Raw genomic sequence first — 27,384 nt, 5'->3', positions numbered from 1 at the left:
CTCGGCCCCGCGGCGCCGACGCTGTGGGACTGGGCGGGCTCCGGCGGGGGCGGGGGCGGGGGCGGGGGCGGGGCGGGGCGGGGCGCAGGCGCACTGCGGGCGCGGGGGTGGTGGCGCGGCCCGGCGAGGAGCAGGACGGGGCCGGGGAGCCGGGTGGGCAGACGGGGTGCGGGGGTGCGGTTCAGGCGGCGGGGGAGGGAGAAGGAGGCTCTGGAAGCAGGGGTAGGCGTGCGTCGCGGAGAGCCGGGGACGGAGGAGGCGACGTGGCCAGCGGCGGTGGCCTGGGCCGTGGACTGGGCGGTGGACTGGGCCGTGGCCTGGGCCGTGGACTGGGCCGCGGACTGGGCGGTGGACTGGGCCGCGGACTGGGCGGTGGACTGGGCCGCGGACTGGGCCGCGGACTGGGCGGCGGACTGGGCCGCGGACTGGGCGGTGGACTGGGCCGCGGACTGGGCCGCGGACTGGGCGGTGGACTGGGCCGTGGACTGGGCCGTGGACTGGGCCGTGGACTGGGAGGCCGGCTCTGGCCCGCGGCCTTCGTCCTGCACAACGTCGGTGCCGTGGCCGCGAGGAAGTCTGCTGCTGACCGACGGCCCGTTTCATCCACCTGTGTTCCGTTCTGCTCAGTTGTCCAGCCCAGGGCCACACCTGACACTTGGTTGTTGGGCTTCTCTTTAGTTTGCTTTAATCTGAAGTAGCTCCCTCAGTCTTCGTCTTTCATGACTTTGACATCTTTTAAGAGAATGGGCCGTTCATTTTGTAGACTGTTTCTCAATTTGGTTTGCCCAGTGTTTCCTTATGATTGTTTTCAGGCAATGCAATTTTGGCTGGAGCACAAGATGTGTTGTCTGTGAACTCCTGCAGCTCACCATGTCGGTTTGCTCTCTTACTGGTGATGTTAATTTTGATCAGTTAGTTAGGGTAGGGTCTGCCAGGTTTGCCACCAGAAAGTTACTCTTTTACTCCTTGTAATTTATGGAGTAAATTTATATGTAATTTATATCTCATCAGACTTTTTCTGCTATTGTTAGCATACATGGATATTCTTGCTGGGATCACTTATTACTATGACAGTTATCAAACGGTGGTTTTCTAATCAGATTATTCCTCCCACATTTATCAGTTGGCATTCTATAGTAAGGGAGCACTTTCTCTTTTCCTCCATTTATTATTCATTTATTTATAGCAGTAAATACTCATGAATTCTTGCATTATTCAATGGGTCATGTCACCATTTCTATTAGTTTTTTAGAGCTGCCATAACAAAGTACCGCAGATTGGTGGACAACAAAAACCGCAGATTGGTTAAACAACAAAAACGTATTTCCTCATAGTTCTGAGACTAGAAGTCAGAGAACATGGTGTCAGTAGGGGTGGTTTCCCCTGAAGGCCTTTCCTTGTTGGGATGGCAGTATTCATGATGTATCTTCACAAGGTTTGCCCACCGTGTCTATGTCCTAATGTCCTCTTCTTACAAAGAAACTAGTCATATTGGATTAGGACCCACCCATATGACCTCATTTTCCCTTAATTACCTCTTTAAAGGCCCTGCCTCCAAAATAGCCATATTGCAAACTATAACATATGAATGAAGGCGGGCACAATTCAGATCGTAACAGCACATTATTGAACTGAATGCTCAAATTGCCTAAAATTTGGCATATTTCCCTATATGGGTCATGGAGATACATAGCTATGTGTTTAGAGGTCTCCCTCCCTCCCTTCCTTCTCTACCTCCCTTCTTGCCTTAGGAAGGGAAGATTGATGGATTGATTGATGCCTTCTCTTCTTTTTCCCTCTTCCTCTCACTCCTGCAGTTTAGGCTTGACAAAGTCTGGACTGCACAGCAGTCGACTCACAAATCCCTTCAAATGAAGAGGACACTGGGTATCTTTGAGGAAGTACACTTTATAGCATTCCTAATACGTACTATGACTCTTCTCCTAACCTCTGTCCAGGGTTACTGTGCCCCAAAGAAAGAGAAGTACTTTGAAAGTGACTAAGTATTTGGCTGGATTCCAAGTCCCTGAGCAAAATTACAGGATTAGTGCAAAGAAGTTTAGGGGGAGAAGTATGTGGATGGGCCTTTCAGAATTGGCCAGAATTGGGGGGATATTTATGTCTTGTATAAATGTTATCAAAAGGTTTTCATAGGTTGGGCTACCATAACAAAATACCATTAACTTGGTGACTTAAATAACATTTATTTCTCATAGTTCTGGAGCCTGAAGATCAAGGTACTAGCCAACTTGGTTTCTGGTCAGAACTCTTTCTGGCTTGCAGATGGCAGCCATATCACAGTGTCCTCACATGGGGTTGGGGTGGGAACTTCCTCTTCTTTTCTTTTATTTTAGAGGGCAAGAATGAGCAAGTGCAGGGAGGGGTAGAAGGAGAGAATCTTCAATCTTCACTCTACTCCTGAGTGCAGGGCTTGATGTGGGGCTTGATCCCATGACCCATGAAAGAGATCATCATCTGCGCTGAAACCAAGAGTTGGGCACTCAACTGACTGAACCACTCAGGCACCCCTTGGACTTCCTCTTTTTATGAGGCCACGGTCCTAACAGATTAGACTTATGACTAACAGATTATGACTTCATTTAACCTTAACTACCTCCTTAAACCCTACTTCCTTCCCCATTGAGCTACTTTGGGGGCAAGGGCTTCACCATATGACGTGGCCATCCATGGCAGTCTCCCACTTCAGAAAATGCTTTTTTTAGGTTAAAGTCATGGTTAACTTTATTTAGCTGCTGAAAGTTTTTCAAAATTCCATTCTTCCTCAAAAGAGATGAATTAACTCACAGATTAAATATAAACACTAACTTGAAATTTTCTGAATCCTTATGCTTTCATGCTAAACCAGGGCTTACTGAGCCCAGTTAAGTACCCACTTTTCCCCATCAACTATTTTTTAGTTGACTCAGGTATATCACTTTTTCCTTGGAGATAATTTGTCAGCCAAGCCATGGTCTCTTCCATTTTCTTCAGAGGAAGCATTTTCTAATCAGGTGAACAATAATAATCAGGTGTCCTGTGGATGTTAGAAAGTCTTTCTCATGAGCCATCTCAATGCTTGCTCAATGGGCTCAGGAATAGAATGGCTCTAAGAACAGGGAGAGAAGCCATACATGGGCACTACTGCATGCTCCTCCACTTAATAAAGTAGAATAGTTTACATAGGTGAGTGTCCATTTTGCCAGTAGCACTAAGAGTGACCAACTATAAGCCTCCAAAATGGTATCTTGAGGGGACCTATCAGCCATTTTGTGAAAGAGTGATAGGACTCTTTGGAAACAGTGGAGTGATTGAACCTCTTTGGTATTTTTTATTTTATTTTTTAAAAATTTTTATTTATTTATGATAGTCACACACAGAGAGAGAGAGGCAGAGACATAGGCAGAGGGAGAAGCAGGCTCCACCCACCAGGAGCCCGACGTGGGATTCAATCCCAGGTCTCCAGGGTCGCGCCCTGGGCCAAAGGCAGGCGCTAAACCACTGCACCACCCAGGGTTCCCGGTATTTTTTATTTTAATAGACATTGGATTAGATTTGCTTTTCCAGCACATCAGGCTCCTGCGAGCACCATCCATCAGTGGATGGTATCATCAAGACATTACACACCAAGACACTACATTCAGTATCATATCAAATAACTCACTTTACTATGAGACAAATAAGGTAATAGGTTAATTTCTATGTGATTTACTGGTCTTTTTTCATCTACCTCAACATCCAGGAGCTAAACCTATAGGATGATAGAGGGGCACATTAAACACTCAGTTATGGTAGCAGCCAAAATGAAACATCTTTCAAGGTTGAGGTGCTGCCCTATGGTTTGCAGGGTATGTTTTGAACCAGTGACTAATAAATGGGACTGCTTCTCCCATGACCAGTATACACAGATCTGGGTCTTGCTCCCCAGGCTTCTTGTTCATTTGGTGAACTACAGCATAATTTTCCTTTTTTACGCTTAACTCAGCTAGTTTGTTTTTGTTGCTTACAACTTAAGTATCTAGACTACTAGATAATGCTTACCCTACCACCCCTCTCCCTGACCATTCTCCTTCTTGGCAATTACCTGACCTGTCTTATTCCTTCAGTCTTATCTTGATAATAACTGAATATAACTGATACTGTGATTTTTAATGCTGATAGTACCTTGATGTATCTTGAAGGCATAGTTCATAATCTTTTTACCTCCAATGACTCCTCCAATGCTTTTATCACATTTCTTCAACATACCCATGTTTTGATGTTCCAAATTTGCATTTATTATTTCTCCATGAACTAATCAGTAACATTTTCTGATCAGCATGAAGTAGTGTTACAGTATTAAGTTAATTAAGTTCCAGTTAAAGGCAAAAAACACTGGTGTTTTAGCCTGTGTATTACACCTTTATTAAGGATAAAATTACATGTACATGGCAGGCTTTTCAAATTATTGAAAATATGTAAAATGTCATATTATGGACACTTAGAGACATAGGAACCCCATTTATATTAAAATTTCAAAAACTGACTCTAAGAAATATAAACTAACCTAAAGACACACATTTAAAGACATCACTCTAGGGCAGCCGGGTGGCTTAGTGGTTTGGTGCTGTCTTCAGCCCAGGGTGTGATCCTGGGGACCCCGGGTCGAGTCCCGCATTGGGCTTCCTGCATGGAGCCTGTTTCTCCCTCTGCCTGTGTCTCTGCCTCTATGTGTCTCTCATGAATATATAAAAAATCTTTTAAAAAAATAAATAAAAAATAAGGACATCATTCTACTTTCCAAGTGTCACTCCTTTACAGTAAAGTAGTGAATGAAGTACTCTGGATTCTTTGTATCCAGGAGTATAAAACACATACGCTCCTTGGATGGAAAAATGGCTTTAAAAAAAAGGAGAAAGCATTTCTCTGGCCTGATTTGTAATCCAGCACAGTCTGGAGCATTCCCAATCTGAACAGAGACGGCATAGAAGAAATATTTCAGAATCCCTATTAATTGTCCTCTAACAGTTCAGAATTCTTGTATTGGTGTGTATGTGTTCAGTTAGTTGAAAAGTGACCAACAATCATTAGATTTACAGGATCTTTTCACTTGGATTCACCATCTTTCCTGTCCTCACCAGATTTCTGAGCATGTTTAATGTCCAGGGTGACTTAATAATGTGAAGGTTGGGGGGCGCCTGGGTGGCTCAGTTGGTTAAGCGTCTGCCTTGGGCTCAGGTCATGATCCCAGGGTACTAGGACTGAGCTCCAAGTCAGGCCCCCTGCTCGGTGGGGAGCCTGCTTCTCCCCTCTGCTGCTCTCCCTGCTTATGCCTGCTTTCTGTCTCTGTCAAATAAATAAATAAAATCTTAAAAAAAAAAAAAAAAAAAATGTGAAGGATGAGTCAAACAAATAGAGTTCCAAATTACAGTTGACCCTTGAATAACACTGATTTGAACATGGATTTTTTTTTTTCCGGTACACTACAGTACTATAATGCATTTTCTCTTATGATTTTCTTAGTAACATTTTATTTCCTCATTTATTATAAAAATCACAGTATATAATACATAGTATATTATAAATGTATTAATCAACTGTTTAGGTTATCTATAAATGTCTATCTGGTCAGCACTAAGCTATTAGTAGTTTTTGAGAAGTCAAAAGTTATACATGGATTTTTGAAATGCATGGGGGTGGTCAGTGCCTCTAACCTCTGAGTTGTTCAGGGGTCAACTACTAACAGGCTGCTTCCTAATTTGGACATTAAATAACTAATAGCTGATGATAATGAATATGATAGTTTTAACTGCTTAACAATAAGGGATGGGCCAGTGTACTGAACCAAAGAGTATCAGATGAACCTGTTAGTATTTGCTCTAACAGAGAATACAGCCTGTCACTTTTAATTCCCATAGCAAGTATAAACCAAAAACACAATGAATGCAGATGTCTGCAGAGTTCTCAGAAACTTGGAGTAGCGATTCTGGTGAATGAAAACCAAAGCCTCGCTTTAATTCTGTTCTATCACATTTACCTGTTGGTATTTTTTCAAAATCACTCTGAAATGCTACTGACTGACATCCAGAAATAAACAAAATAATGACCCCAAAGGCCTAGATGGTAAAGTCTCTTCTTAAAGCATATATATTTCCCAACTTTTTAGTATTAAGTTTTTCAAACTCAAAAAAGTCCACCTATATACCCTCCACTTCAAATTCAACAGTTGCTAATACTTTGCTGAATTTGCTATTTTCATTTATTTTAGATTTTATTTAATTTATTTTAGCAATTCTAGAATAAGTTGCAGATTATCATGATGCTTCATCCATACTCAACATACATCTCTTTAGAAAAAGGACATGACTTACAGCAGTTATTTTTTTTTAATTTTTTTTTATTTATTTTTGATAGTCACATAGAGAGAGAGAGGCAGAGACACAGGCAGAGGGAGAAGCAGGCTCCATGCACCGGGAGCCCGACGTGGGATTCGATCCCGGGTCTCCAGGATCGCGCCCTGGGCCAAAGGCAGGCGCCTAAACCGCTGCGCCACCCAGGGATCCCACAGCAGTTATTTTTAATAGAGGAATCATTTAATGCAGGGGTCAATGAACTATGGCCTGCAGGTCAAATATGGCCAGCTGCTCGATTCTTTTGTTTTTTTTTTTTTTTTTTTTAAGATTTTATTTATTTATTTTGAGAGACAGAGAGAGAGAGAGAGAGAGAGGCAGAGACACAGACAGATGGAGAAGCAGGCCCCATGCACGGAGCCTAATGTGGGAACAGGTCCCAGGACTCCAGGATCACACCCTGGGCCAAAGGGAGGCGCTAAACCTCTGAGCCACCCAGGCGTTCCAAGTTGCTTGATTCTGTAAATGTTTTATCGGAACACAGCTGTTACATATTGCCTATGGCTGCTTTTGTGCTACAACGGCAGAGCTGAGTACTTGCCACAGAGAACATATGACCCCAAAGGCCTAAAACATTTATTATTGGGCTCTATAGAAAAAGTCTGCCAATTCCTGCTCTAATAAATACAAGTGTGGAAAATTTTATAAAAAATCTTCTGGAGTCAAAAGACATGATATTTTTCCACAGCAAATGTTTCTTTCCCTAGCGTAGGTTTTGTAATGTTGTGAACGGCTTTAGGTGTGGTGGGTGGCTGTGGTAGGAAGGTTGAGATAAGAGTTGGAATGATGAAGAGAACGAAGTCACTGCACATTTGCCATGTATAGGTCCTATGCTAGGTGCTTTATACACCATTACATTTACTGTGATCCTCATAATAATACTATGAAGTAGACATTATTCTAGTTTTCTGATGAAGAAACTGAAGCATAGGGAGTTTAGACAATTTGCCCCAAATCATGCAGATATTAAATAGAAAAACCAAAAACCTAAGTCTGTCTGCAAAGAGATACAGCAAAATTAGTTAAGATTTTCTAGGGCAGCCCCCGTGGCGCAGCGGTTTAGCGCCACCTGCAGCCCAGGGCATGATCCTGGAGTCCTGGGATGGAGTCCCAGGTCAGGCTCTCTGCATGGAGCCTGCTTCTCCCTCTGCCTGTGTCTCTGCCTCTATCTCTCTCTCTGCACCTCTATGAATAAGTAAATAAAATCTTAAAAAAAAAAAAAAGATTTTCTAGAAAGAATTCTCAAGCATTTTGTGGCCATATTTCATACATAAAATAAGTGCTTCAGGCTTCTCTGGCTTCCAATACAAAAACCATAGTAAGATTCCTGGATCCTTAAAGTATAGTGAGGACATATATAGTAAGGACCAGAAACTTGTTACCGTATAAGGAAAAGCACCTCAGGAAAGTGATATCAAGTACTTTAACCATTTAATCTCTAAAATGAGGGTAATATCTATCCTGATTACTTTGGGAAAAAGCATTAAAAAGCTTTGAAAATATAGGACTCAATATAGAAGGCCTCATTATTTTGTTGTCTTTACTTAACGCAGGCAAGTCTCAAGCCCAACTTGGCTATCTCCTTCTTCAGTTTTTTATGTTTTAAAAAGTAACCTTCACCCTCAACATGGGGCTTGAATTCACAACCCCAAGATTAAGAGTCACACGCTCTACAACTGAACCAGCCAGGTGCCCCTCATTCTTTAGTTCTCCAATTCTAGTATTTCTAAGATTTCCTGAGGCTGCTTATTAAACTCAGATTCCTAGGCCCCACCAGAGATTTCTTCCACATACTCCTGTGGATCCCAAGAGTCAGAAGTCAAGGTGATTCTGAATCAGGTGATTTGTGAGTCATACTTTGAGAAACACTGCTTTCAGTTATAATTGGTGTTTCACAAGATCTATTTAAAGTTTCCACTTTAGGGGCATCTGGGTGGCTAAGTCCCGTTTAACGTGTGCCTCTGGCTGAGGTCATGATTGCAGGGTCCTGGCATGAGCCTGGTTATCAGGCTCCCTGCTCAGTGGAGAGCCTGCGTCTTCTCTGCCCCTCCTCCTCACTTGTGTTCGCACTCGCTCTTCTCTCTTCAAATAAATAAATGAACTTACATAATGCATGCTGTAAAATAATTCAGGTAGTGTTGACATATATAATGTAAAAAAAAATGTTCTATCCTCACCCACTCTTCTCACACCTTTTCAGGTGGTAAGTTTTGATGATTAGCTTTCCAGGCTTGGACTTTCTATGCAAGAATGATGAGCATATAGGAGGCCTGGGTGGCTCAGTGGTTGAGCGTGTGCCCTCAGCTCAGGGCTTGATCCCGAGATGATGCCGGGGTCCCCGGATCAAGTTCAGTCTTGCATCCAGCTCCCTGCAGGAAGTCTGCTTCTCCCTCTGCCTGTGTTTCGCCTCTTTGCCTCTAATGAATAAATAAAATCTTTTTAAAAATTAGCATTTGATGTTTCTAATTTGCTACAAAAAATAATGCTGACATAAATATCCTTGCTCACATGACTTTGAGGAACTGTTTCTGCAGGAAATATTCCTTAAAGTTGACACACGATGACGGCTTACCTATTGGTCCGATTTTACGATTTTTAGGTGCCAGTGGGAGACGCTCTGTGCTTGCTATTTTGAATGATCCATCATTGCACATTTAAATCAAGGTCCAAAGTTCACGACAAAAAGATGTGTAAATCAGATTTATTGCTCTGTGTAAATTCGTCTTCCAAGGCTGCGCCCACACTGCCACGAAAGAGGTGAGTTTGGGGAAGTCGGCGCGGGCCGCCCGCGTTCTCCGAGAGCCCGGCGACCTGGGCGGGGGCCGGAGTGAGGGCCGGCGGCTTCGGGCCGCGGGAGGCTACGCGGGAGGAGACCCGGGGCTGAGGCGCCCGGAAGCCTCCGCAAGAGCCGCGGCGTCGGCAGCCGAGGGGAGCTGCATTAAGACTGCGGCCCAGGGGTCCCCGGTGGCGCAGCGGTGTGGCGCCTGCCTGCAGGCCCGGGCGTGATCCTGGAGTCCCGGGATCGAGGCCCGCATCGGGTTCCCTCCAGGGAGCCCGCTTCTCCCTCCGCCCGGGTCTCCGCCTCTCTCTGTCTGTCTCGCATGAATAAAATCTTTAAAAACGATATGCAAAACTCGCCGCTACATATTTAAAAAAAAAAAAAGACTGCGGCCCAGCTGCCGCCGCCCGTCTCACCGTCCCTCCCGCCTCACCCTCCGGCGGCTTCCAACTCCCGCCAGGGTCGACAGCCGCGACTCCTCCGTCCCCGGCCAGGGCAGGCGAGCCGCTCTCCCGCCGCCCAACCGAGCAGCTGCAGCCCCGCGAGGCCGCCCCCCTCCACCTCTTGCCCCGCCCCCCTCCACCTCTTGCCCCGCCCCTTCCGCTTGCGGCTTGCTTCCGGTGCCGCGCTCCCGGCTCTGCAGGGAAGAGCTCTGCATTGTGGGAGCTCCTTCCTTTCTCCCTCCCGGCCATCTTGGCGGTTGCTGTCGGTGAGTGGGCTCCGCGGGCCGAGGTCTGGGCAGCGCCGGGAGCCCGACGACCTGCCCTCTGGCGCGCCTATCCCAAACTTTCCGCCCTGTCCTCTGTACGTTCTAGGTTGGGGCCGTCCCGCATCTAAGGCAGGAAGATGGTGGCCGCGAAGAAGACGGTGAGTGAGACGGGGCCGAGGCCGGAAGCCGATTCACGTGGAGGGCCGAGTCTCGGCCCGGGCAGACGGCCTGAGCACACCGGGCAGACAGCATGCACCCTGGCCTGAGGGGCCGGGAGGAGCCGAGGGGGCCTCAGTGACGTAGGGCCCTGGACTAAGGAGGTGTATTAAAGGGTTCGACGCCCAGAAATCTGGATGCTGTTTTGAGATGGTTAAAAACAAGACCTTCAGGTCCGTGTTAAATGTTTGCTTTGTAGAAAAAGTCGCTGGAGTCGATCAACTCTAGGCTCCAACTGGTTATGAAAAGTGGAAAGTACGTGCTGGGGTACAAGCAGACCCTGAAAATGATCAGACACGGCAAAGCGAAACTGGTCATCCTGGCCAACAACTGCCCGGCTCTGAGGTAATGGAGGGAACCTGGCTGACACGTGTGTCCCCACTGCATGTTCACCCAGGAGTGTGGATTTGAGCCATTTGGGTTGTACCCACTCGGTTTTATGTAAAATCAGTTTTAGAAGCGAACGCTTGCAGAAGAATTTATGGTTTCTTCTTCTATGTTTGGGGCTGACACCCACCACCCACCCCCGTCTCCCCAATCGTGCTCTCATCCTGTAAGTTTATCTTTGGGAGAAATGTGTGGCAGAGGGGTATGAACCACAGAACGTCAAAGTTTGAAGCAAGCACGGACACTTGTTTTTCCATGTGTTTTGAGTCCTGCATTTTTGGTCTTTAAAAGTGTTTCGTTTTTCAAACTTGTCATAGAAAAGTTCGAGCTTGCTGTGGAGCTGCAGGTTCCAAGTGGGCCAAGGTTTTGCTTGGCTTCACCGTTTTGAAATTGAACTTAGTATGGAAAGTAAGTTAAAGACACTTGGACTATGCAGAATATAAGCCATGTGAGCAGTTCCCTACAGTACATTAAATTTTCTGTGGTGATGCATAACCTGCTCACAGGATTTTATATAGGGTGTCTGTACATCATTGGCTTCCCTAGAATGCTGTCCTCTATCCCATCCCATGGTTTGGTCTTCAAGCTTACCTTCTATGGCAGTGCTTCTCAAACATAAATGTACACACAATTACTGGTAATCTTGTTAAAAGCAGGTTTTGATTTCATGGGTTCAGGATGGGACCTGACATTATGCTTTTTGTTTTTTTTTAAAGAGTTTATTTATTCTTAAGAGGCAGAGACAGGCAGAGGGAGAAGCAGGCTCCCTGCAGAAAGCCCAGTGTGGGACTCTATCCCAGGACCCCAGGATCACGACCTGAGCCAAAGGCAGACGCTCAACCACTGAGCCACCCAGGTGCCCCAACATGCATTTTTAATAAGCATGCACACTACTGCTGGTCTGTGAATCCATACTTTGAGTAATGGCACCGTTCTGTTAGGAGTCTCTTCAAATTCGTAAAACCCTTAATGTCCACCTGCTCAGTTGACACAGAAATGCTAACTTTGTGTAAGTAATACCACTCCCCATCTAGGATTCAGAGCACCGGGAAGTAATAGAAATAGCTCATCCTTTAAAGATAACATGAGCTAGGATTCTAGAACCTCCACTTAACCATTCTTTGCCTGAGTGTCTCCATTAGTTTAAAAAAAATGGAATACATGATATTTAAGAGATTGTCATGATAATGTGAAGTATCTGGTGAGTGGTAAATGCTAAGTAAATACTTATTTTTCACATTCTACTCTTTTCCATGAGAAGAGTTATTCAGAACATACTTGCTGATTGTCCCGTTTTTAAGGGACCAAGAGAAAAGATAGTTTGTATTGCCTAATGGATCTGGTACTTTTTTAAAGAGTAATGACTGATTTAGTTACTGTTTGAAAGTTTCACCATTAAAACCAATGAGGAAAGTAGTAACATTTTATGTCAGTCACTTGGTATGATCTTTGTTTTTTGGTTTCTGAAGGAAATCTGAAATAGAATACTACGCCATGTTGGCCAAAACTGGTGTCCATCACTATAGTGGCAATAATATTGAATTGGGCACAGCATGTGGGAAATACTACAGAGTATGCACACTGGCTATCATTGATCCAGGTATGTTTTATACGTCAGAATAATTATTTTTTCATATATAATGTAATTACAGGTATTTGCTATAGCAATGTCTTCGGTTCCTAGGTTTAGATATTTAGAATTTGAATATAGCAAGGGATATCTTGTAGTTTTGTTTCACAGAGAATTGATAATGAATATCAGTACATTATAATAGGTATTGTTATAAGTTAATTTTTTTATTTTGTAATTAATTTGAAATTAAATAATTATTTTTTTATTTTGAATTTTGTTTAAGCACTTAAATAATGTAGGACCGTGGTAGGGGTGAAATTCTAAAGGCAAGGAGTAATCAGATAAAATAGAAGAAAGGAATCCAAGCCAAGAAGTGGCTGCCTAAGAACAGATAGGTAAAATTAAATTGAGAAAAAGAAATGCCTACAAATAAAGATCATGTTATATTTTGAACTTAGGAGTTTTTATTTTATTTTTAAGACTGTTTAGATTATTTATTTATTTATTTATTTATTTATTTATTTATTTATTTATTTTAAAGATTTATTTACTCAGAGAGAGAGAAAGGCAGAGACACAGGCAGAGGGAGAAGCAGGCTCCATGCAGGTAGCCCGATGTGGGACTCGATCCCAGGTCTTCAGGATCACACCCCAGGCTGCAGGAGGCGCCAAACCGCTGCGCCACCGGGGCTGCCCTAGATTTTTATTTTATTTGAGAGAATGGGCACCAACAGGGTGAGGGGCAGATGGAGAAGCAGACTCCTGGCTGAACAGGGAGCCCAGTGGAGAGTTCAGTTCTGGGTCTCCAAGATCATGACCTGAGCCGAAAGCAGATGCTTAACTGACAAAGCCACTCAGGAGCCCTGAACTTATGAGTTTTTAGTTCTTAGGATACCGCGAATATTCTCGCTGTTCTGATTTTGTAATAATCAGGGCAGGCTAAACATTCGCTATATTAAGACCATGCATGTGTCCCCAGACTTAGTTCTTTCCCTGGGTCTGGTTTTATCAATGCAGGTGATAAACCAAGTCTGGTTTATATCATGTATCTTCTGTGGGAAATGCCTGTGACTTTAGGTATCTGATCATCCTTGAGAAATGACAGCAAAGCTAGTATTGCAACTTTTGGAGATAACCACTGCTAGTTTGATGATTAACAGTTGTGACTAAATGAATTGTAAAACTATTGTGTTTTATTTTTTAGGTGATTCTGATATCATTAGAAGCATGCCAGAACAGACTGGTGAAAAGTAAATCATGCAAAATTTTTCTTTAATAAAACTGGCCAGAGCTTGTTTTAAAGACACTGTGTATTCATTTCTGTTTTTTTCCATATATCTTTGTTTCTGTACACTTTCACAAGATAGGATTTGAGAGGATGAGGCAGTTGAGGTAACAAGACTTTTGGATTAAGAGCCTATGTGTCCCAGTTTCCCTTTACTTTCATGTATAGGGAGTGCAGAGTTCGTTTTCTCTGTTAGATTTTTAAAAGATTCCTGTCTTTTAAAATTGTTGATACCGTCGTCATTTCATATTTGAGTATGTTTGAGAGGCAGCAAAGAACAATACCCAGAATTTTTTTTTTAATGCCCAGAATTTAACCAGATATGCAATTTGTAATCCAGCTTAAATCTACAAATTGAAGTAGCAGAGAGGATTAAATATGTTCTCCCCTCCCAGAATTGTTTCTGTCTGAGAAAAGTTCTATTGAACTTTAATGAAGAGTTTTTCCTAAGGGTGTGTAGTGGTTGAGGGAGAAGAACTGTAGTTCGAGCCCTTTAGAAGAATCCCAGATCTTCAATAAGTGCTCAATCCATAGTTGCCCAAAGTTTGTTTTATTCCATTTTACTCCTAGAAGATAATTGTGAAGTGTGTTTGGTGTTCAGATTTTTGGAGAACTACATACTGTATCTCCCAATTATGTATGATTGAACTTTTTCCCCACAACTGTTACTTCCTTTGGAACATTTTCAGGAGTTCTTTGGGGAAAAGTACTGATTTAGGTATATCCTGATTTACAGAATCTAATGTTGGTAGAGTATACTTAGTCTGTGTTGTGCTCTCAGGCTGCAACTGTGTCAGAAATACCCATGTCTTTTGGACTTGATCTTATCCAACCCTTATAAGCACTTTTGGGTAGTAGATGAATGATCAGAGAGGAGGTTGCCCATCAGTACGCTATATGGAATGTCTGTGCAGTATTTACTGAACTTCAAGACTACTTTTGGAACAAGCATGGGGTGTCAAATTCCCAATTCCATAGGTGAGAGAACGGGTTTCTTTCAAGCTAACATTGCATAATTTTAGTTTTTGTCTGAAGTTAATCTGAGGTTATAGATAAAATTTGAAGAGTAGCTGTTAGCGACTAGATTTCTTACTGGTTCAGTTACTCAGCATTTCTAAATTTGGGAGTACTACTGACATGTTTCCATGGGACAGTTTTTTGTCTTGGACTGGATATTACAGGATATTTCTCATGGTTTTCCATGTTGTGATGATACCTCCAAATGTTACCCCACTTTTTAATTTTTTTTAAATTTTTATTTTTTTAATAATTTATTTTTTTATTGGTGTTCAGTTTGCCAACATACAGAATAACACCCAGTGCTCATCCCGTCAAGTGCCTGCCACCCAGGCACCCAGTCACCCCCAGCCCTCCTCCCCTCCCCCCCCCTAGTTCGTTTCCCAGAGTTAGGAGTATCTCATGTTCTGTTTACCTTTCTGATATTTCCTACCCATTTCTTCCTTCCCCTCTATCCCCTTTCACTATTTATATTCCCCAAATGAATGAGACCATATGTTTGTCCTTCTCCGATTGACTTTTCACTCAACATAATACCCTCCAGTTCCATCCACGTTGAAGTAAATGGTGGTCACCCCACTTTTTTAAAGTAGCATCTCCTGGTTAAGAGCTACAGAGTTATGAAAATCTGTAAATGTTCTCAAGTGCTCATATTTTCATATCCAGACTGGTGTGCCCAATGTGGCTTTTTTTTTTTTTTTTTTAAGATTATTGATTCATTCATGAGAGACAGGCAGAGACCCGCAGAGGGAGAAGCAGGCTCCATGCAGGGAGCCCAATGTGGGACTCCATCCCAGAACTCCAGGATCATGCCCTGAGCCGAAGGCAGACCAGACCTGCTTAACCACTGAGCCACCCAGGCATTCCGCCAATGTGGTTTAAAATGTTTGAAATCTGTCCTTGAATTACTTGGTCACATCACACTACTGATGATATTAGTCTGTTCCATAGTTGCTAGAAATATTTGTCTTTGGGTTAAGGACATTATGTGCTTATTTTGTACTTGATAAGTTTTGCCTTTCAAATGGAGTTTTCAGTGGTTTGGGTTATTGGGATTGGTTTGACTCCAGGTTGACTAGTTATAATTTAATTTCTTGGGATCCCTGGGTGGTGCAGCGGTTTAGCGCCTGCCTTTGGCCCAGGGCGCGATCCTGGAGACCCGGGATCGAATCCCACATCGGGCTCCCGGTGCATGGAGCCTGCATCTCCCTCTGCCTATGTCTCTGCCTCTCTCTCTCTCTCTCTCTCTCTGTGACTATCATAAATAAATTAAAAAAAAAAAAAAAAAAACTTAAAAAAAAATTTCTTAAGGGGTGGTCCCTGAACAATACAATATTGCAGTTCTCATTTCTTTGTAATGGTTCTGATTCAGGACTTCTTCCTGCAGGCATTTTGGAATGATGGCTTATAGGAAATAATTTGTGATTTCTGGGGGCTTCATTGTAGTTTTAATATGCTATAAGTTCATTCAGTTTTTGCCTTTTCTTTACATGTGCTTATTTGTTTTTAAAGGTTTTATTATTTATTCAAGAGAGACAAAGATGTAGGCAAAGAGAGAATCAGGCTCCCTGCAGGGGAGCCTGATGCGGGACTCAATCCTAGGACCCCGGAATCATGACCTGAGCCAAAGGCAGATGCTCAACCACTGAGCCACCCAGGTGCCCTATATGTGCTTTTTGTGTACTCCCCATTCTTCAAGAAAGGCATTTAGATTTTAAAGTTCAGAGAAAAGGAGTTTAAAGCTAGTAGACGGGGGGTTGGGGTGACTGGGTGACGGGCACTGAGGAGGGCACTTGATGGGATGAGCACTGGGTGTTATGCTGTATGTTGGTAAATCGAACTCCAATAAAAAATATATACAAAAAAAATAAAGCTAGTAGATGGGAAACCTCTCACTCATTCTGGCTTGGGACAGCTGTGATGAAGTGCCATTAAAATGCTGCCAGAATTAGAGAAAATAACCACTGGCCAGGAAGATGTGGGAAGGTCTGAGTTGGTATTTTTAAATGTTATTTTTCTGATTATAATCAAAGTAATGTGTTTGGCTGGGAAGCTCTAATATGCATGGGATTGCAGGGAATTCCAGCCAGTTGGATTTATTCCATACTCGAGTACTGAGCTACTGGTTAGGTCTAGAGATAGAAATGTCCCAAAGAAGAGGCTGATTATTGTGAAATGTATTCATTGCAATCGGTATCCTATGGTGGCAGGGGCAAAAGGTACAGAGAAAAGAAACCAAACTCTAGACTGGTCATGAATGCAATTAGTTGGGCCTTCTGAAAGATCTGCTTCGTGGAAAACAGTTCTTTGCAAATCTTATTTCCAGCTGCTCCTTAACACTTGTGCTCCCTCTATCTGCAGTGGCATCTGGCTTCTTCCTCTCCTTTTCCAGGCCTACCCCAACATCCTCTTGAGTCTAGATTGAGTGCCTCTGAGTTAACATAAGAACCTTTTTTATGGCATTAATCGCACCTGTTTCTTACTATACTAAGGTCCTAGAGAACAGACACTCAACATTTTCAACTTTATATCACTTAAGAGTTTAAACACCAGGGTGAATTATGACTTTTAGGTTTTAAGCATTTACTTAATTCTCATTAATATGCTTGTGACCTTCTAGACCAGAATTTCATCTTCATCTTGTTGATGGTAGGTCTTGAACATCCTGTACATTTACTATAATTTACTACCTCCTGTTTGCTTCAAAAGAGAATTTAGGCATGGAATCTGCCAAAGTATTTCCCTTAGATAAGGTAAGCAAAGCATTCATTCACTCAATATATATATAAATTACCATTTTTGTGTCAGATATTATGGGCTTCTGAAAAATAAAAACATAATAGCTAATAATTGAGTATTAAAAATGATACTTTACTAAGTAATGTACATGTTAACCCATTTAATCCTCTTGACAGTCCAGTGAGAGTACTATTAGTCCCATATGATAGATGAAGAAATCATGGTTTATGAAGGTCACCAAAATAAACCTGGATGTAAAACCTGAGACCTACAGATAGCAAAACAAGGAAAATGGAAAAATGTTTCAGATCATAGACTTCAAAGTATCTTGGATTAATAGGTAAATATGGATTGATTGGAGGCCTTTGTTTCCTATGAAGGCATTTTCCTCCCCAAGATGAAAGGGAAGGTGCAGTCTAGAGCCACTAGAGGGAGCTGAGATTCAACAGAAAGCAAAGGATGCTTGAGCCAAGGAGGCAATGCCTGAGCTGGGAGTCTGTCTCTGAAGGGGTGCCAACCCAAATCAGTACTTCCTAGTCAAAACCTGTTCATGATCAACTAGAGGACTCCAATACAAATACAAACTGAAAGTTTAGTACTTTGAATCACAACTTTTATATTTGGAGAGAATCAGATGATTTTCAGGTAAGATTGACACTTAGGAAATGCTCTTCCCACTCATCACTGGCTTTCGGGAGGACATTCTGATAAAAAACACTCACCTTGAAATATTTAAACATAAGCATACTGAAGGTGTTCTGTTTAAAAAGCACCATTTGGCCTCAAATACAGTAACTTCCATGGGAAGGATGTCATTTTGGGAGTCTTCATTTTTTTTTGTTTAAGATTTATTAGAGACCATTCATGGCAGTCAGGAGGGAGAATGAATCCCCAAGCAGACTTTCCCTGAGCTCGGAGCCACACAAGTTCTCATCCCAGGACCCCAAGATCCATGAACCAAGCCGAAATCAAGACCCAGACACCCAAACAAGCCACCCAGGAGCCCCTACCTTTGGCTTTTTAAAATTCATATTTGTTTTTGAGTTTTATTATGTGTACATGTATATCTAGTGCATTCCTTTTAAATATATGGTATGCCTGAGGTAGGAACCAAACAACAATTTTATCAGTTTCCTTTCGGATGATTAGGCTATTTTCATTTTGTGACTTATAAACTTGAGTAACGTTCTTGTACAGGCCTCCTATGTGTTCAAGTCCTCTAGTTAGATGCCTGTGAGTGCAGTTGCTGGAGTGCAAGTTTTGTGCATTTTCAGTTTTATTAGGTATTGACACATAATCCAAAGAGCATGCCCATTTGCATTCTCACTAGTTGTGTACAAGAACCTCATTTTCTTCATCCTTGCCAACACTAGTCAGACATACTAATTTTTGCCAAGCTGATTGTTTTAACCTGCATTTTCCTGATTGCCAGCAAGGTTCAACATTTTTTTTTTCAAATGCATACTTACCGTTGCCCATATACACACACCTTGTATGTAAAGTTAAACTAGAAATTTTACACAGAATACCATTCTCTGAAGTGAATTTTAATATTGTATTAAAAAATCAATTTGTTATACGAGTGCATATGTATTACGATTTTATGCATACATCCATATACATACATCAAGGTAAAAATCCAATACAAAAAAATAGCTTTTCTTATGGCCAGTGTTCTACAGAAGACTGCAAACAAAAATATTTTGAGTCAAATGCGATCACAACACTCGAAGATGGGACAAGGCAAAAGCAAATCATGTCCACAATATGTTAGAGTATTTTGCATAGCTTATTTGTTCTCACTTTATAATCTCATTTTTAGGATTCTGAAGGACGTGCTCTTTGTTCTATAGCAAACTAGCTATCAGTACTAGTTATGTTTTACTTTACAACTTTATAGACTTAATCACAGCTTGAGCACTGACGCTCCAAACTGCTTTCACTGTAACCCTTGATAGAATGATGTACAAGTATGTAGAACATTTCAAATCTTCATCTGTATCTCAGGCGATTTTCCAGGGCTTCCATTCTTTGTGTCATTTCTTCTAGTAAATCTCTAATTAAGGAAGAGGAATCTGAATTGCCTATTTTTATTTGCATTCAAATAAAACTTTTTGATTTAGTTATATAAAAATTTGTACTGAAAAATACAAGCCTTTGGCTTTTTCCCTTTTTGAAAAATTTTTAAACTGACTTGAAGGTTTATAGTAAGCCATTTAACATATGTTATCAAGACTATAAATCTCAGGTTAAATACTTTTTAATATCAAAGCCAAATAATTCAGTTAAAAATGTGGGTTGTTTTTTTTTTTGAGAGAGACCATGTGCGGGTAGGGGAGGAGCAGGGGTGGGGAGGTGGAGAATCCCACGCAAAATCTACCCTCAGCGCAGAGCCTGACATGGGACTCGGTCTCACAACCCTCAGATCTTGATCTGAGCCAAAATCACAGACTGGAGGTTCAACGGACTGAGCCACTCAGGCACCCCAAAACTCTTAAGTCTTTCAGATTCTACTCATACTTGTGTTGCCTGTAAATTAGTTTGCCATAATGCACCTTTGGGACCCAGAAGTGATAATGTTGGGAATGTAGTGAAGAGAAGGATTCAGTCTGAGTAAGAGATGATGTCACAAGAGAAGAGAGATTAGGGACTTTAAACCCTGATCCCAGATATGGCCAAAGGGTAGCAGCCTTGAAGACTTCTGACCTATGTTCTTTTATATATAACTTCCTTAGTTTTGAGAAGTAGACCCTGCTGAGTAGCAGGGTGGGGAAAGGGAGAGGAGGGGGCATTAGAACAAGCATGTGTTTTCATGTAAGTTCCTTAATACCCTCCACCTGTCCCCTTGTTGGCAGAATGAGCCTGGATTCATCACCTACATTAACCACTGTCAGATTCTCTTAGGGGAGCGTATTTCCAGCTTTCAGAAAGGGAATTGCTACATTTGTTCCTTATTATATAACCCCATTGGCACAGAGAGGGTTCAGAATTCAACCTTTTGCCTATAGGCTAGTTGATGCATGCTGAGATAGAGATGAGCCAGCTTTAGTAAGCTTACTGTAATTTTAAGTTCAGAACAGCTGGCAATATAAAAACACTGAATCCTCATTTCTCCATTATCTCAAAGCATTCCTTTTATGTGTAATAATTGATTTAATGAATCATTGGGTTCTGCTGCCCCCTTGATAGAATGTTTCATCTTAGAGTGCTGATATGAAAGATCTCTGTCGCCAAACAAAAAAACTCCAGTTTTCTAGAAACTACACACGGGCAGCCTGGTGTCTCAGCGGTTTAGCGCCGCCTTCAGCCCAGGGCATGATCCTGGAGACCCGGGATCGAGTCCCACGTCAGGCTCCCTGCATGGAGCTTGCTTCTCCCTCTGCCTGTGTCTCTGCCTCTCTCTCTCCTCTCTGTGTATTCTCAGGAATAAATAAATAAAAATCTTAAAAAAGAAAAAAAGAAACTACACACTTACCACAGTGGCTGTAATGTGGCTTGGGGCCAAAGGAAAGGTTTGGAATTTTGACGGAGTTTGAAACTTCTTCATTCTACATTCTTTGCCTAGACTTACTGAACCTTTGATGCACATCAGACCTGGTACATGTCCTGCTTTTCCTCTCAGCAGAAAGGGAGTTAAATTTTTTTGTTTGTTTTGGTTTTTGAGGGGAGTTAAATTTTAAGTCTATTTTCTCTTTGCATGCTGGCTGGCTGGCTGGCTGGCTAGCTGGCCTCACTGCTAGATCCCTGGAATAGCAGATAGCAACTGAGTGCTTGACTCTTGCCACGAAGCTTGGTTTGCTCTTGGCCCTCAAACACCTAGCAGGCTGCTTAAGAAGAAACTCCTTTCTGGGAGTTCACTCTTCTTGACATTATGAAAATGACTTCATTTAATATATACCCACAGACAATATTTGTGAAGTTTGGTGAAATTCTTTACGTCACACACAAGCATCGTGTTAGAAAAGGATATAGCGTTGTGTTAACTTTCTCACTTCTTCATTCGCAAGGTTCTGGAACATTATAAGATTTTCACATTTGCACTGATCGTGTTTTTCTTCCAAAGGACTTCCTGAGAAAGCACATGGAAAGTATTCACTCACCTCTATAACCCACCAGACTTCCCAGATGCATAATAATAGGACTGAATCAGCAGAAACCAAAATGAAAGAAATGTTCAACTTTTCCATGCAGCCAGACCCAGTAAATACCAGGAAAGGGCTGCATGGGCTTCCAACACTGACAGCTGCCACGAGTGTGGACTACATGGGAGGCTACCCCAGTGTCTTTCAGTTAATTCTTCTCGTTCTCATTTCACTTAGGCCCTACTCTTCTCCCCTGTTCTATTTCCTACTGCCTCCTTTCCTTTGCTCCTTGTGGGTAAGTCTGTTGACCAGCTAAGAGGCTGATATGGAATCACCTGACAGCAATACTGTTTTGGGAATTACCTGAAGATTTTGTTGAATGAAAAAGTTTTTGTGTGGACCGTGAAACACTGTCTTCTTCAAACAGATACCGGTGTTGCACTGCAAAATTAGAACAGGAAAGTAGGTCTCGGATATTTATGGTGACTGGCTCAGATTCTGTAAAGAGAAAGAAAACTGAAGTCAAACCTGCCTAACACGGTTGTGGTTATAACACAGCCATCAGCGGTCAGAGTAAGGTACTTGGTATTCCTAGCACGTGGTACACAGCTTTGCTTTGGGACATACTGAGGCAAAAGACTGTCAGTTGAGAGGGGCTATTACCAAATATGGCTTAAAGTGTAGAGTACGGGTTTCCTGTGTGACCGAGGAAAAAAAGCCATAGTTGACATAATCCAAATCTTACTGAGTTTCACTTCTGAATGATTTTTGTCTGGGGGAAACCATGGTGGAAGCATCCACCAAAGGTTCTAGAAACACTGCTTTTAAAAAATTTACCTGTTGGCTTTTTAGAATTTTACCTGTTGGCTGGTGGACCCTCTTTGGCAGTTCCCCTGCTGGGGAGTCCTGACTTCCATCAGAGTCTTCCAGAGCTGAGAGGAAAAAGATGACCAAAGAGAGTGACAATTGTCTGCATGCTTGTGTTCTTTCAGAAGCTCATCCCAGCTCCCCACCTACCTGCTGTCTGTCACCCAGGGTGTTTTGGTTTTATTTGGTTAACACTGCTTCAAAAAGCAACTGGTTTCTAGAGTAATCCAAGACCACACTAGGGACGTTCTCTTGTACACGAAATCTAGACTGCTTCAATGCATCTTACTTAACAATAGCCCCAAAAATGTCATGTCCAGGAGGGAGGGTGGGAAAAAAGTTCCAGTGGACCAAGGACTAAGCTGCTGCTCCGTAGCAGTAGCTCTACCAGGCATTTCAGCTTGAAGGAAACAGCCTAGAGGTGAAATCTTACCCCCTCCCTTTTGGAAATTTGAAAGGCCTTCCCTCTGCATCCCCTTCTCCTCCCGCCTCAGGCTCATTGTTCTTTCCTTTAGAGAAGTAAAACACAGCACTTGGCTTGAGATTTGATTGGTGACTGAACAGGGAGGAGAGGAGGGAGGTCAGGTGTTGGGGGAGAACTGCTCTAAGTGAGCCTCCTGGCACAGTGAGTGTAGTGCAGATTAGCAAAGAGAGCTCTCGGACAGAACAATCTAGATTCTACAGGGCAGTCTTGTGTTCTGTAAATAGAAGTACTTGCAAGAAGGCATTCTTCACATTTGAAAGGACTACCCTCCCCACTCCCTTTCCACTCCAATTACAGGCATCTCCTGAAACTGTGCCTCAGCTCTGTGATGTGTGTAAACCTAGTTAAATGATCGCTTCTATAGGGGTTTTGTGAGGATTAAGTATGCTGGTCTATCAAAACATTGATCACATCGCTCAGTACAGAACTAGTGCTCACGCAGTGCTAGCTGCTAATTTGGTCTTCTCTCTTCCTGGTTCCATTTTTGTGCTTAGTGTTTCCAGGCATTACTGGCCCTGAACACCAGGGAGGCACTTTGTCAAGCACTTGGGAGGAATAGGTTGGGAATTTCTCAGCCAAGGGCTCGTGCTGCCCTGTGTGAGGAGCTCGGCCAGAGGTCAGGCCACAGTACCTTCACATATACCCTTCTTTAGTTTTTCACTTATCTCTCCCATTGTGCTGAAGTCTTCGGCATAGAAGAGATGCTTGTCTGTGGGCTCAGAGGCAATCTCTTGTAGCTCTTCCTCAATAGCTTTTCCTACCCCGACAGCATACATAGTTATGCCTAAATTGCAGAGCAAATGAAGAACAAGGTAGTTAGAGCTGCATTCCCAGGGCCTGGAGGTTGTGTGCCCCGCACCCAAAGCCAGGTTGATATTCCATGCTGTGACTTGAGGGATCCACGTCAACCTCCCTTTATCTCTCTACCATTTTTACTTTGGCCCTATGAACCAAAGAGGGGGTTCCAAGAAAGAGGAAGGTGAGGCTTCTAGGGAAGGCTTCTAGACCACCAACCTGTTGCTCAGCCAAATCTTCAACTTTTCCCTGAATTAGCCTTGGGGATAAAGGAGAAAGGAGTACTATCTTATGACTTACTAAATGGGAATCTCTTCTGGGAAAATTCTAAGAAGCAGGTCAAATTATGACCTTTTAATCTAGTTTCTACTTCTTAAGGGTATATAGGATAGGACCTTTTATTTTATTTTATTTTATTTTATTTTATTTATTTTTTTTAGGATAGGACCTTTTAATGATAGGGGGTGGGGGAGAAGGACCTCTTGGAAGGACTATGAGGAGGTGCTAAGCTGAAAAGGAAAATCTGCAGACCACTGAGAATCCCCCAAGTCAGAAAGAAAGAATAAGCCAAAGTACCAACCTTAGATTTCAACAGGGATATAAAATTACTCCAAAAGCTTTTCTTTTTCTTTTTTTAATAATAAATTTATTTTTTATTGGTGTTCAATTTGCCAACATACAGAATAACACCCAGTGCTCATCCCGTCAAGTGCCCCCCTCAGTGCCCGTCACCCATTCACCCCCACCCCCTGCCCTCCTCCCTTCCACCACCCCTAGTTCGTTTCCCAGAGTTAGGAGTATCTCATGTTCTGTCTCCCTTTCTGATATTTCCTACCCATTTCTTCTCCCTTCCCTTCTATTCCCTTTCACTATTATTTATATTCCCCAAATGAATGAGACCATATAATGTTTGTCCTTCTCCGATTGACTTATTTCACTCAGCATAATATCCTCCAGTTCCATCCACGTTGAAGCAAATGGTGGGTATTTGTCGTTTCTAATGGCTGAGTAACATCCCATTGTATACATAAACCACATCTTCTTTATCCATCATCTTTCGATGGACACCGAGGCTCCTTCCACAGTTTGCCTATTGTGGACATTGCTGCTAGAAACATCGGGGTGCAGGTGTCCCGGCGTTTCACTGCATCTGTATCTTTGGGGTAAATCCCCAACAGTGCAATTGCTGGGTCGTAGGGCAGGTCTATTTTTAACTCTTTGAGGAACCTCCACACAGTTTTCCAGAGTGGGTGCACCAGTTCACATTCCCACCAACAGAGCAAGAGGGTTCCCTTTTCTCCGCATCCTCTCCAACATTTGTGGTTTCCTGCCTTGTTAATTTGCCCCATTCTCACTGGTGTGAGGTGGGATCTCATTGTGGTTTTGATTTGTATTTCCCTGATGGCAAGTGATGCAGAGCATTTTCTCATGTGCATGTTGGCCATGTCTATGTCTTCCTCTGTGAGATTTCTGTTCATGTCTTTTGCCCATTTCATGATTGGATTGTTTGTTTCTTTGCTGTTGAGTTTAATAAGTTTTTTTTTTTTTAAGATTTTATTTATTTATTCATAGAGATGCAGGGAGAGAAAGAGAGGCAGAGACACAGGCAGAGGGAGAAGCAGGCTCCATGCAGAGAGCCCGACGTGTGACTCGATCCAGGGTCTCCAGGATCACGCCCTGGGCGCCACTGGGGCTGCCCTAATAAGTTCTTTATAGATCTTGGAAACTAGCCCTTTATCTGATACGTCATTTGCAAATATCTTCTCCCATTCTGTAGGTTGTCTTTTAGTTTTGTTGACTGTAACCTTTGCTGTGCAAAAGCTTCTTATCTTGATGAAGTCCCAATAGTTCATTTTTGCTTTTGTTTCTTTTGCCTTCGTGGATGTATCTTGCAAGAAGTTACTATGGCCGAGTTCAAAAAGGGTGTTGCCTGTGTTCTCCTCTAGGATTTTGATGGAATCTTGTCTCACATTTAGATCTTTCATCCATTTTGAGTTTATCTTTGTGTATGGTGCAAGAGAGTGGTCCAGTTTCATTCTTCTGCATGTGGATGTCCAATTTTCCCAGCACCATTTATTGAAGAGACGGTCTTTCTTCCAGTGGATAGTCTTTCCTCCTTTATCGAATATTAGTTGACCATAAAGTTCAGGGTCCTTTCTGGATTCTCTATTCTGTTCCATTGATCTATGTGTCTGTTTTTGTCCAGTACCACACTGTTTTGATGACCACAGCTTTGTAGTACAACCTCAACTCTGGCATTGTGATGCCCCCAGATATGGTTTTCTTTTTTAAAATCCCCCTGGCTATTCGGGGTCTTTTCTGATTCCACACAAATCTTAAAATAATTTGTTCCAACTCTCTGAAGAAAGTCCATGGTATTTTGATAGGGATTGCATTTAACATGTAAATTGCCCTGGGTAACATTGACATTTTCACAATATTAATTCTGCCAGTCCATGAGCATGGAATATTTTTCCATCTCTTTGTGTCTTCCTCAATTTCTTTCAGAAGTATTCTGTAGTTTTTAGGGTATAGATCCTTTACCTCTTTGGTTAGGTTTATTCCTAGGTATCTTATGCTTTTGGGTGCAATTGTAAATGGGATTGACTCCTTAATTTCTCTTTCTTCAGTCTCATTGTTAGTGTATAGAAATGCCATTGATTTCTGGGCATTGGTTTTGTATCCTGCCACGCTACCAAATTGCTGTATGAGTTCTAGCAATCTTGGGGTGGAGGCTTTTGGGTTTTCTATGTAGAGTATCATGTCATTGGTGAAGAGGGAGAGTTTGACTTCTTCTTTGCCAATTTGAATGCCTTTAATGTCTTTTTGTTGTCTGATTGCTGAGGCTAGGACTTCCAGTACTATGTTGAATAGCAGTGGTGAGAGTGGACATCCCTGTCTTGTTCCTGATCTTAGGGGAAAGACTCCCAGTGCTTCCCCCATTGAGAATGATATTTGCTGTGGGCTTTTCGTAGATGGCTTTTAAGATGTTGAGGAATGTTCCCTCTATCCCTACACTCTGAAGAGTTTTGACCAGGAATGGATGCTGTATTTTGTCAAATGCTTTCTCTGCATCTATTGAGAGGATCATATGGTTCTTGGCTTTTCTCTTGCTGATATGATGAATCACATTGATTGTTTTACGAGTGTTGAACCAGCCTTGTGTCCCGGGGATAAATCCTACTTGGTCATGGTGAATAATTTTCTTAATGTATTGTTGTATCCTATTGACTAGTATCTTGTTGAGAATTTTTGCATCCATGTTCATTAGGGATATTGGTCTGTAATTCTCCTTTTTGGTGGGGTCTTTGTCTGGTTTTGGAATTAAGGTGATGCTGGCCTCATAGAACTAATTTGGAAGTACTCCATCTCTTTCTATCTTTCCAAACAGCTTTAGTAGAATAGGTATGGTTTCTTCTTTAAACGTTTGATAGAATTCCCCTGGGAAGCCATCTGGCCCTGGACTTTTTTGTCTTGGGAGGTTTTTGATGACTGCTTCAATTTCCTCCCTCGTTATTGGCCTGTTCAGGTTTTCTATTTCTTCCTGTTCCAGTTTTGGTAATTTGTGGCTTTCCAGAAATGAATCCATTTCTTCTAGATTGCCTAATGTATTGGCATATAGCTGTTCATAATATGTTTTTAAAATCGTTTGTATTCCAAAAGCTTTTCTAAACAAAAGTCATTAGACTCACTTACTCCCTATATGCCTTGCTTGAAACTAAAACACAGTAAGAACTTAAATTCACTCCCATTTTCAACATTTCTTAGGACTGATATCTTGTTCTGGCTAATTCATTAGGCTGAATTAAAACACACACACACACACACACACACACACACACACACACAAATGGCTCCTTAAGCCAAGGGGCAAGAATTATGCCTTGCTGTAAGTCTGTGTTGGATGAATAGGCAAGTTCAACATATTTGGGAGCCCAGTGACTTGATACAAACTTCCTAAAAAGGATAACTACTATTTTATCTTTTGAAAAAAATATTAGCTAGGCATAGGAGTAATTAAATTCATCCAGAGGATGTCACTTTAGCAAATTCTGTTGACTTTAGA

At 42.3% G+C, this 27,384-nt stretch overlaps 2 protein-coding genes, 1 long non-coding RNA gene and 1 other non-coding gene across 12 annotated transcripts in view; 2 read left to right on the top strand and 2 right to left on the bottom strand.

The window, feature by feature from the left end:
- Nucleotides 1-3,513: 3,513 nt before the first annotated feature.
- On the bottom strand, nt 3,514-9,098 carry LOC140603589 (uncharacterized). The gene is made up of 2 exons (XR_012006514.1): nt 8,959-9,098; nt 3,514-8,803 (listed from the first exon to the last, which is right to left on the bottom strand). It is a non-coding gene; the product is annotated as an uncharacterized lncRNA (long non-coding RNA).
- A 660-nt stretch (nt 9,099-9,758) lies between these two features.
- Nucleotides 9,759-13,355, top strand: RPL30 (ribosomal protein L30). Of its 2 annotated transcripts, XM_072773958.1 has the most exons (5): nt 9,759-9,874; nt 9,981-10,032; nt 10,290-10,435; nt 11,947-12,077; nt 13,254-13,355. In XM_072773958.1, the coding sequence occupies exons 2-5, from the start codon at nt 10,012-10,014 to the stop codon at nt 13,301-13,303; spliced, it is 348 nt and encodes a 115-aa protein (XP_072630059.1). In that variant the 5' UTR covers nt 9,759-9,874; nt 9,981-10,011; the 3' UTR covers nt 13,304-13,355. The 2 variants fall into 2 exon arrangements, with proteins under 2 accessions (XP_072630059.1, XP_072630060.1); XM_072773959.1 differs by lacking the exon at nt 9,759-9,874 and having other exon boundaries at nt 9,881-10,032.
- Nucleotides 12,944-13,075, top strand: LOC140604364 (small nucleolar RNA SNORA72). The gene has a single exon (XR_012007283.1). It is a non-coding gene; the product is annotated as a small nucleolar RNA SNORA72 (small nucleolar RNA).
- Nucleotides 13,356-18,616: 5,261 nt separating the features above from the next.
- MATN2 (matrilin 2) overlaps nt 18,617-27,384 on the bottom strand; it is a 146,239-nt gene continuing 137,471 nt past the window's right edge. For 7 of the 8 annotated variants that reach the window (XM_072773941.1, XM_072773948.1, XM_072773946.1 and 4 more), the window contains 5 exons: nt 23,155-23,307; nt 22,033-22,104; nt 21,536-21,670; nt 21,061-21,159; nt 18,617-19,138 (listed from right to left, as the gene is read on the bottom strand). In XM_072773941.1, coding sequence (XP_072630042.1) covers nt 19,083-19,138; nt 21,061-21,159; nt 21,536-21,670; nt 22,033-22,104; nt 23,155-23,307 — 515 coding nt within the window. In that variant the 3' untranslated portion in view covers nt 18,617-19,082. The remainder of the gene's footprint in view (nt 19,139-21,060; nt 21,160-21,535; nt 21,671-22,032; nt 22,105-23,154; nt 23,308-27,384) is intronic. The other variant, XM_072773942.1, reaches the window with a different exon arrangement.

This window comes from Canis lupus, chromosome 14 (assembly GCF_048164855.1).
Source record: "Canis lupus baileyi chromosome 14, mCanLup2.hap1, whole genome shotgun sequence".
NCBI lineage: Eukaryota > Metazoa > Chordata > Mammalia > Carnivora > Canidae > Canis > Canis lupus.
Note: the sequence above shows the minus strand (reverse complement) of the source record. Positions and strands in the feature narration are given on the sequence as shown.